The sequence below is a fragment of the Myxocyprinus asiaticus genome, chromosome 2, assembly GCF_019703515.2.
Source record: "Myxocyprinus asiaticus isolate MX2 ecotype Aquarium Trade chromosome 2, UBuf_Myxa_2, whole genome shotgun sequence".
Taxonomy (NCBI): Eukaryota; Metazoa; Chordata; class Actinopteri; order Cypriniformes; family Catostomidae; genus Myxocyprinus; species Myxocyprinus asiaticus.
In genome coordinates this window covers 50097459-50108047 of record NC_059345.1, presented here as the reverse complement: position 1 = coordinate 50108047, position 10589 = coordinate 50097459, and the positions used below count along the sequence as shown (strand labels likewise).

Here is a 10589-nt window from a genome sequence, read left to right as displayed (position 1 = left end):
GAGGTTGAAAATAAGGTGTGTTACTATTGGCTGTCTCACAAGAAAATCAACAAAAAGGGGAATTGGTATGTGGGAACAACTTTCCATATGTTTCAACTTAAATATCCATCACATTGACTTCCATTTTTACCACATAGTTTGCTTGCATGCATCATTAACAATTAAGAACATTGTGGCATCCCAAAACACCAAATTTCATCTCTGCAAAGTTTTACTCTGGCAGAAACATGAAATCGATTTATTTTCTGAACATTTCATGGATGCTTCGAAAATGAATATGACATTTGTAAATGTGATTGATCTCCTATGCATACTTGTTCGTGTATTATTGCCATACATTAAATGGGATGGAGTCATAATGGCGGACAGACAACACCCCTCCACGACACATTAACAGATGGTGTTGAAGACTGTTGAAAGGTAAATTACTAGTGTGCATACTATATTTTTGGTATTGCTATATTTGTCTTTTGTGGACTTGTAAAACTTTTAACAGCAGAGAGCTCTTCAGTCATTCGTTTGCTTATGAGTGATTGCAAACTACTCATTAGGCAGCAGATATCTTGCTCAGTGGGATATCAATAGTTGCAGCCTTCACTTCACGTAATAGACTGAACAACAAGCACACTGTGTCAGTGTGAATCTGTTCTTCAATGTTAACACTTTACTAGCCAGACATCTTTGGACTTGAAGCTTATGAAAGGTAAATATGAGTAATTCCGCATTATCCCCACAGACATCGTTCACTTTAGCATAAAACTTATTTTGTGCTAGTAAATATGGTAGTATAAATCATCTTGCTATTGTACACAACCACATTCTTCTGTTCCCATGTGGAGAGCTGACAGATTGATTTACAGCAATAGTTTCAGCTGCCAAAGAGTGAGCTGAAGAAACTTGGTGCCTTTGAAGTTGAGCCTTAAGGTATCCTTCCTGTTTTTCCCCCATATTGCTGATAGCTTCACAAACCTCAGGCTTTAGAGAAATAAACTCTCTGTCCTTAAATCACATCTCAGCCTCTCTTACATAAACATCCCCAAAGCACAAACACAGGTAAATTAATATCTGGCATTTGGACTTTCCAAATTTTCATAAGGTATGAAGCAGGTTTGGGCCCGTAGAGTTTTCAGGGTTTGGGGTGGAGTTGGGCTGGGTGAGGTGTAGTTGAATGTGCTGTTGCTCCTGTATGACATCTGAACATTCTGCCACTTACATACCAAACTGATTACACAGATACCTTTCATATCAGCCTTTTGATGTTATTTGATCACCTGACAAGCAAATATTATTGGTGATCATTGTTTATACAAATGCAGTATCGAAAAAGGAGCCAATTTTATAATGAACACCCTCGCTATACTGTAGCTGTGCACTCTTTAAGCATGTTTTTCCATTTAAAAGAAACAATTTCACTGTTAGCCTGGACAAGTTAATTGAACTTAAAAAAATTATGGAAACTCGTTGCCCTTAAAAAGTTAATTTGTCTGTGAAAAAAGTTGGGTTGACTCAATTTAATTTCGTTATGTTATTTTTGCTTTGCATCGTTACATTTATATAAAAAATATTATTTCTTAAACTAAAGAAATCTTTTTGAGACAACAACAAATGAAGAACCATTTGATTTGATTTATGTTGGCCTGTCTTGTTCAAATCACATAAACATAATTAATTTAACTTGATTTGTGAACACTTGCAGTTTATGGTTTATCTACATACTTAAAGTACAGAGTATAATTTTTGCTTTTTGAGGCATTAGCATATTGAAAAGTGTAAACAGCATTTAACAACTAGTGAGGGAGGCTCAAAGACCTCAACACTTGACACACAAACCACAGTAATGGGGACAATCAACAAACATCAAGTAAAAAGATAAGCTGTGAACATTATCGCACAACTATTAACTAACAGTGATGACAAAAACAACAACAACAGCACAGATAAAGTCTACAAACAGCAAACAATAAGCCTATTACACCAACCATAAAAATATATTCATACTGCAATGCATTCTGGGACCTGGCATATCAGCAACACTCTTCAATATAAAATAGTTTGTTTAGACAAATTTAAGCTACTTGGGGCAACTTTTAGGGTGATATTGTTTGTCTAACATGTGTTTAGATTCAAAGTAATTTACATTTCTCAGTATTGAAGATTTTGCAATAAATGAGTTAACTGCCACAGATTTTAGTTGATTCAACATATGTTTTTGAGTTGATTTGGCAAATATCAAGTTGTTAATTCAACTTAAGTATACAAATGGATTCAATGAGAATGGACTACAACAAGCTCAGATAAACTGACTGAACTCAAAATGAGAGAAATCATTAGCATCATCCCCATGAAGTAAAATGTTAGGATTTATGTTTATTGTACTTAATTTAAATGGGGTAAAACAACATCAGGGATAACATTTTTCCTAGGTAGAATTCCAATGGTCTAATAATAACTAATAATAGCTCTACTAGGTTCTCCCGCAGTGATTCAGAAAGACTAGACATTGCATAGTGAGTACCTTGAAAAACACCTCTGAGAGAAATGGAGACTGGGTTTAAAAATTAAACCTTGAGGGCACTGAAGATGAGGCAGCTCACCTTTTCATGGTGAACAGCTGATATGGAGCCTGCATGTTTCTGAGCTGACCTATGGCATTTTGTTAAGGTTAGTCAGCAAATCATCAAGAGTAAGTGTTCACCAGCCTTCACCCTTCCCTTAGGGCAGCCAGGTCACTGCCTGTGTAAAATGACTGAAATACAAAAACATCCAAAACCAGAAGTCTGCACTCGCCTGTACGTTCTCAGTACGAGTTTGTATGTTTTTCTTTTGCAGCTCTACAGTAAATGCTTTCCAAAAGCTTTGAAATTCCAAATGTATTCACCTATTAAAGATTTGTAATAAAAGTCAACATGCAGAAGAGGAAGTGAGACAAGACACAACTTTAGAAGCTTCCATTGTCTTTACTTAAAAAAGGAGACATCAAATTTTTTGGTACATAGCATCTACGTACATAAGCAGAACAACTAAAAAAAGATCATGTACAAAAATCTACCAGTTGTGCATGTAATCTCTCATTGGGACTGATTTGAATGGGTTTCATGTCAAAATAAATAATGCCTTGGTACAGTGCCATTACTTGTAGAAAATGTTTGGTGGCTCAATTTGCAAGACTGGTCATAATAGAGTCAATGACAACATCTCATGAGACTATTCATACATATTCAAGTATTTCTTTTCAAGCAAAAGCTCTGGAATACTACAAGTGTACGTTGAAAATATGCAAGAAGTTATTGCTGATTTTTCCCTTTAAAACGATTGTTCCATTCTCTTGTATACATGTAAAATACTGTCTAAATAGCAGTGACGACAAATTGCAAAGATAAAATGGCAGAGGTTCAAACTGCAAACAGGAATGTTATGGTACAAGTATGTGACACTTTAAAACATGCAAGACTGCTCTTGCCCAAAGTCCAAGATGACTTGGTTGCTGATTCTTAGCTTCGATATTTTGCGACATTTTCTGCCTTCCATTGCAACGCTATCTCATTTGATATCAAATGCTTCACTTAATTTTCCAGGGCACAGAAGATGGATCCTGAACAGCCAAGCCTGGAAACAGTTTTTCCTGGTTGGGATCATTACCAAACAACCAGTCTTTTTGAATTGTCTTTTGAATACAGTCTTTTTTCCTAAAATGGAAAAACTCTTTAGCAAACTCCTTTTGAGTCCATTTGCAAAGGTAGCACCATCACGCTATCATATTGAGCAGTTCATCAAAAATAGTGCTGTTAACATCAGTCCTTGGCTTTGCACAGCCAGCCAACATTCTTTTCTTCTTACTTTTCTTCTGTTTTCATGCCACAGAGGTGGCACTTTAAAGGTGCAGGTAAAGGACTCTAATCTTGATCAATTCATTCCTTAAAATATGACATTCGAAATAGGGTGCAAGCAAGACAGAACCATAATTGCTTTTTCAGATTGCAGGCTTTTTACATTGGCGTTCTAGCAACTTCCAAAGTATCAGTTCTTGGCATCCCCATGATATTCACCAAGACTGAATTAATCTCTGCTGTCCATGGACCATCTCTTTACATTCACTTTTAATGTTAAATTTTTTGCGTTTTGAAGGGTGAAAACACAGAGTGTTCGTAATCTGGTTTTGATGGTGAGTGGCATGATTCATGAAAAAAGTGCCTCTGCTGACCAAGAACTGGCTATAATCCTTTGTTTGTTGCCACATTGGAAGGTTGGGCATCACTTGTGGGAAGTGTTGATCTGGATGTGTGGAATGATGGCAGGATGTCTGTCGGGAAGGGTAATAAGGGGCCGGTGGAAATTAGTTTGCTCCCCATCTTGGATTTTCTCCACCTGTCTCCTAAACTTTCTGGCAAGCAGGAAGGAAGGGACCCCTCTCCTTAACCTTTGGGCAGCCTTTCTTTGCCACACTTCATATTTGGAATACTTCACTCTGAGAGGCATTCTTGAGATATCCTGTACAATAAAAGAAATTGTTTTACTTTAGTAACCTCCCTTCCAATTAGTGTTTGTAATCCATTGATTTGTCATATTTGCACATGCTAGAGAACTTTTTTTCTTCCCTTCCCTGTCTTGTCTACCCAAAAATTTAATTTCTATAATAATTTGCTCACCCTCATGTCATTCCAAACCTGGATGACTTTATTTCTTCTGTGGAACACAAAAGGAGATGTTTGGCAGAATGTTAGGGACTGACAGCTTCAGTCGCCATTCACTTTCGTTGTATTAAAAAGGGATGCAATGAAAGTTAATGGTGACTGAGGCTGTCTGTTGCTAAGAGTCTGCCATGGAAGAAAAAAATAAGTAATATGTGTTTAGAACAATATGAGGGTGAGTTTTTTTGGGTAAACTATCATACTGTGTATCCTATAACTTTCTTCTATACACATTTCATATTATTGTCAACTGAAATAAGAGTCTTTGTAGAGTTCAGTGTGATCATGCACAAAGACTAAAAGTAGTTGGGTCTTTATCAGGCACAAAATTATTTCGACTCATTCCTCCTTTAAAAAAAAGAAAGAAAAAAAATCAAGATTAGAGTGAGGCACTTACAACTGAAGTGAATGGGGCCAATTTTTGGAGTATATAAAAGGCAGAAATGTGAAGCTTATAATTTTACAAAAGTACTTGCATTAATTATTTTGTTGAAACATTGACTGAGCTTAACTTGTATTGAACTTTAATAATAAAGTACATTTTTGACACATACAGAGGCTGCCCCTTTTTCATTGTATTCCTGCTCGATGCTCCAGTACAGTAAACACACTCTGACTACAACTGACCTCCACAACCTTTCCAGCGTGACAGGCACAGTGTCCTCAGGCTGTGCTGCACTTTTGATGCACTCACAGTGCAAATGTTCTGTTCTCTAGTGGGGCTGATGATTATGTTGTTGGGTTGTTTGTTTTTGTTGTTTTAAAATCCAAGGCATGGCCAGCTGGCCTACTGTCTTGCCAACACTTGACATATTTCAATGCCAAGAGCACATGGCACAAAAATTTGCCAGAATGTGGCACAACACTTGTACTTGTTTTGGTGCTTTGAATAATGACATCATTCCACTTGCTGTCCAATAGAGTTTCATGGTGTTACCATGGGCTTTTGTTTTTTGAACGGTCTCCCTTAATGTTGTTAGTACAACCTCTTTAATGTAATTTTTTTCCCACATCGCTCAGCAATTTTGAGAAAAGAGACATGCTTAATATTGATTTTAGCATGATAAAAACAGGCTTGTGTCTGACTAGCCTGAGTTTGTGGGTTCAGCTAAATCATTTTACTGGGCTTTAGATGGGGGGATGGGAAGATAAGCAGCTTCAAGTACCTTGTGAAGAGCCTGTGACACTGGGAAGACCTGCAGTGAGGTGGAGGAAAGATCTCGCTCGTACTTCACAGTTCTGGCACAGTATTGCTGCAGCAGACTCAGGCTACAGCTCTGAAAGCAGCATTGTTCAACTATTCCATTGCGAGCACGGCGGCTGTATGTTCGGTTTGGCCTGCCTGGGTGGGGGAAGAGAAGGTAAGCGATCAACTTCGGGGTTCCCCTGGAAAGGGACCAATGCTACCAATTCACACCCTATTGTTTATATACCAAATCCAACATGTGGCTGTCAGCATGTTGGCTTTCTGCAATCTGAGATGGCATCAGCAGTCTTTTCTATCATATTGTTTGGGACTTCCTTGTAATATTTCATCATTAACCAATTTAATAAGGATCCAGACTTTAAAGCAACAGTGTACTGCAGAAAACCAAATATTGGTGGTTGGATGCGTGAATGGCTATCAAAATTAGGGATTTCCTGATATTGAAACTGGTATAGGAATCGGGTCTGATACCACTCTCATGTAACTATACTCTGATACCAAAAAAAGATACCATCTGACGTATGAATGTCATTCTGTAAACATTCAGCGCACAGATTAAAATCACGTTATGTCCTAGTGTGATTATTAAACTGCAAAGGCTGCAATTTACTTAGATAAATATAAAGTTTGCATGTACTGTACGCTTCAAAGTGAATATGTGGAGCTGATGTTGTTCCGACACCGGCTGCTAATATCTTTTAGAGCTCCTTGTCTCATACACGGAAAACACCATCATGAGCATCACGCGCTCTGTTTGTAGCAGATGACAGCGAGCAGAGCGCTAATTCACTTTGTAGCGCGAGGCACATACAGACTACATATTTAAACATAATTAAACAGCAGCCTTTAGCGGTTTAATAATCAGACTCAGTGTCACGTAGCGACCCGGGTTTTTTCGGAGTTGAGAAGCTATCGTCAAAAACACTACGAAAAAGTGAAAAAAAGTATGACAGAAATATATCACTACACTATAGTTATGTAACATTCACTGTAATATTGATACCAAAAATAATAATAATAAATCAATAGTAATTGTATTCTATTTAAGCAATATCGCACCTCTATGACGCTCTGTTATGCAGCACTTGACAAAAATAACTCCAGTGTTGTATTCTGGATTGTACTGTGATGTTCTGAATAAAAGCACTTCATCTGATTAAAAAAAAATAATACAATGTTATGTTGAAAATTAATTGTTCTATTTTCATTAGGTTAAAGTTTTAATTAATTATAAATTATTTAAACTCTATTTAGAAGAAAAGTTTAAATAAATAGTTGATATGGAATTCTGAAAAAAATAAAATAAATAGGTATCGATATCAGTATTGGCGAGTACTGTAAAGGAAGTATCGGTGCTCGTACTCATTTTCAAAAAAATGGGGACGTCCCTAATCAAAATGGATCCTTTAACTTTGTCATTTGCCTACTAAACAGAGATAAAAGATAAAGAACAGCAGGAGAGGTACAAAAGGGGGAAGTCCACAGTCATCTGATAGGAATAGGAGAGAGGGGGAGAGAGAGGGGGGAGAGAGAGAGAGAGAGAGAGAGAGAGAGGGAGGGAGAGAGGGGAGGGAGCCAAAAAACAACCAGTAAATACAAATTTGCAATCTTTTCTGTCCTCTCCAAGTTAGCAAACAAGCTAATATCTGCTGACACAAATTCACTGGCCCTCTCAAACCTAACAGCATTAATGAATTGAGTAGACTTGATATAAAGAAATAAGGTAGGCCATCATTACTAAATAGTCTCATCAAAAAGCATGCAAATATACTACCAGAAATTTGAAGGACAACAGCTGGGACAATGCCATTTAATGTGACTACTAACTTGATATATATGTACTCCTCTTAGAAACGGCTTTAGGATTATACAGTATTTCCTGACAACTTAATCACACAGCACTGTAAGTATTACTCTTACTGATATAAAAACCTTTCTCTCCACACACGAACTGCAGAGCATCCACTAGTTCCCCGCCACAAAGAGTCTCTGCCGTTGCTGCGTGGAATGTGATCATTAACAATGACAGAATGAAGAGTACTCTAGTCAGTGAGGACATCTGTAAAATGAAAACATTTGAGTGTTAGTGAATGCATTAGTGGTAAGATCGTATTCTTAAATTAGGAACTTTAACATAGGCCTACATCCACTGATGGGATTGCGTTTTACATATGATGGACACAGACCTTCAAAGTAACTGTAGCGATCCGTATCAGTGATACAATCAAGAGCCCTAAAACAACCCTGGCGATGGACAGCAAACTATTTGCAGCGCAACTAATCGACTTGGTGATTATTCTCAAACTTTACATCTTGCCATTGTGATTTATACATGCAAAATCATAAACAATTACGTAGGTGTGATTACAAGTATGCATACTGCAAAAACATACCGAAAGATACTATTGATACGACTATAGTAATCATGTCATTATTACTTTTCCTTACCGTTGTTCGTCTTTTCCCCGTTGTTCGGCAAGATTTACAGAATAGATGGTGATCATCTATGATTGTCGGTGTGTGGAAAGAGACGTATTACTTGCGGTTTAATTTCCAGTCTGTTGCATCTCAGTTAGTAATGCTTGTGGCTGCTTCAAAGTTCAGAGAACAGGCAAGGGGTAAGTGTGTAGTGAGAGGCAATTTATACCAACACCCGCCCCCAGTCTACTCCCTGCGCATGTGTGAACTGGAGCGGCTATTCTCCGAATCAAAAGCATTCATTTTAAAAAAAAAGGTGTATTCCGGATATTAACGCGAGTTTGCATTAAATCCGAAGAGAAAGATATGGAAACCTTAATCGTTTCTTGGTTGCTTTGTTTTCTGATGACTCACGCTCGGTTTCTTGCGTCTTACAACAACACATTCGCAAGCCAAATTTATTGTAACCCGATTGGAGAGATTTGTGAATGAAAGACTATATTGTGTAAGTGCAGCGCGCACTACTGGTTTGTCTTTGAATGCGCACTCTCAACTTGATCGGGTAGCTGTCACCAAATGACGATGCGCATTCTTAGCCAAATAGCCCCCGTTTTGAAATACCTTTTGGCAACAGGTCAGCCTAAAGAATTTTAAGCGAGGGAACATTCTTCTTGCTTCTCACAATAACAAAGGGGGTTGCAAGCGCATTCCAGTGAACAGACAGACGCGCAGTGCCGAAATTTCACTCTCACGCGACAAGTGTTGTTGACCCTCTGCACATCTCACGCGACAGTTTTTGCTTAACGAAACAATCGCAGAAGACGTGTTTTGGACGCTAGCCACGATATTACTCAACACTATGTAGGGTGCATGTAGGATTTTGCATAAAAATGCAGGGAAATGATCGATACTAGTCTAGAAATGTGTTAATTTAAGGACTACAGTTCATTTAGCATGGAATTGGATGAACAGTGAACAAGTCCTAACATGCCTCAAAGTGCATCATGATGCAGCTTTAGCAAAACACTTCTATTGTCTGTCGGAAGCAGCCATTCTACGTTCATTTCAACGTGCAAACGTGAATTGAACATTAATATCAACCAGTGATATGGAGACGACAATCAAACCATATAGACTGCCAATTACAAATACCATAAGATGTGTAATTTGCAAAATAACATACCCAATATTACATTAAACAGCCCGTGATAATGTGTTAGATAAGAGATCACGTTATTTTTCAGCTTTAAACTGTCATCCACGTTCTTTACAGAACTTGATATACAGTTTAAATGATTACAAACACATTGTGATCTCTCTATCATGGCACATGAACTATGGCACGCCCTAGTGGCCCAAAGTAATACAGTCAGTGAACAGTTGCTCTACTAATACAATTAATTTTGGCTGGTTAAACTGAGGCAGTGACTAAATATATATATATATATATATATATTCTACTTTTAGGAAATGATCACATTTGTATTTGTGTGCTTCTTTTTGAGTGAGAGTATACAACAATCACATACATCTGTTATTAAGAGCATTACAGATGCTCTTACACTCAAACCCCTAATAAGTTGACTTTACTCAATTGAGTGAGTAAACTCATTCCCTCAATTGTATTGAGTAATAGTGTCTCCAACATTTGTGTAATTAAGTTCACTTAACTTTGTGATCATATAGAATGAATTAAATGATTTTTAAGTTATGGTAATGCAAGTAGACTTAACTCAGATTTGCTGCTTAAATGTTGTTTCTACTTAATAATTTTAATTGAATGGACTCAAATATAGGTCACACAATAACACAGCTTAAAGGATTAGTTCACCCAAATGAAAATTCAGTCATTGTTTACTCACCCCTGTGTTGTTATAACCCTATAAGACTTTCTTTTTCTGAACACAAAGGGAGAAATTGTGGAAAAAAATGTTGTGTTCAGTGATGTCATACAATGGCAGTTTATGGTGGCCACCTCTTCAAGTTCAAAAGGACACAAAAGTATAATCAGAAGTCTAATAAATTATTGTATGTGACTCATGTCTTGTTCTGAAGGAATATGATAAACTTTGGTGAGAAACAACCCTAAATCTAACATAATATTAAGCAAAACTCTTGACCGACGGTTGAACTCCTGTGTGCTTTCATGAGTCTGCACGCAAGCTTTAGAGCTCCTTGCACAAGAGCAACAGTATTTACACTGCTGCTCGCAAGATGGAACTTTCAAGCGAAAACTCGTTTTGTTTCGCTTCAACAGGACCACCGGTGATAATAAC

The 10589-nt window shown here is 37.4% G+C and overlaps 1 protein-coding gene across 2 annotated transcripts; it reads right to left on the bottom strand.

Annotated features, from left to right (window-relative positions):
- Positions 1-2937: 2937 nt before the first annotated feature.
- LOC127454752 (insulin-like growth factor II) lies at positions 2938-8532 on the bottom strand. Of its 2 annotated transcripts, none has more exons than XM_051722142.1 (4): positions 8344-8532; positions 7828-7954; positions 5855-6030; positions 2938-4488 (listed from the first exon to the last, which is right to left on the bottom strand). In XM_051722142.1, exons 2-4 carry the CDS (start codon positions 7952-7954, stop codon positions 4252-4254), a joined length of 540 nt encoding a protein of 179 aa, XP_051578102.1. In that variant the 5' UTR covers positions 8344-8532; the 3' UTR covers positions 2938-4251. The 2 variants fall into 2 exon arrangements, with proteins under 2 accessions (XP_051578102.1, XP_051578094.1); XM_051722134.1 differs by having other exon boundaries at positions 7816-7954; positions 8344-8529.
- Between the last annotated feature and the right edge of the window lie 2057 nt (positions 8533-10589).

Bases quoted from the DNA above. Each gene is read 5' to 3' on its own strand.
- LOC127454752 (XM_051722134.1), bottom strand. From the start codon at position 7,954: ATGTCCTCACTGACTAGAGTACTCTTCATTCTGTCATTGTTAATGATC. The intron at 6,031-7,815 runs GTAAGAGTAATA...TCCCCCACCCAG, and splicing joins AGAGAAAGGTTTTTATATCA to GCAGGCCAAACCGAACATAC. The intron at 4,489-5,854 runs GTACTTGAAGCT...TTTATTGTACAG, and splicing joins TGTCACAGGCTCTTCACAAG to GATATCTCAAGAATGCCTCT.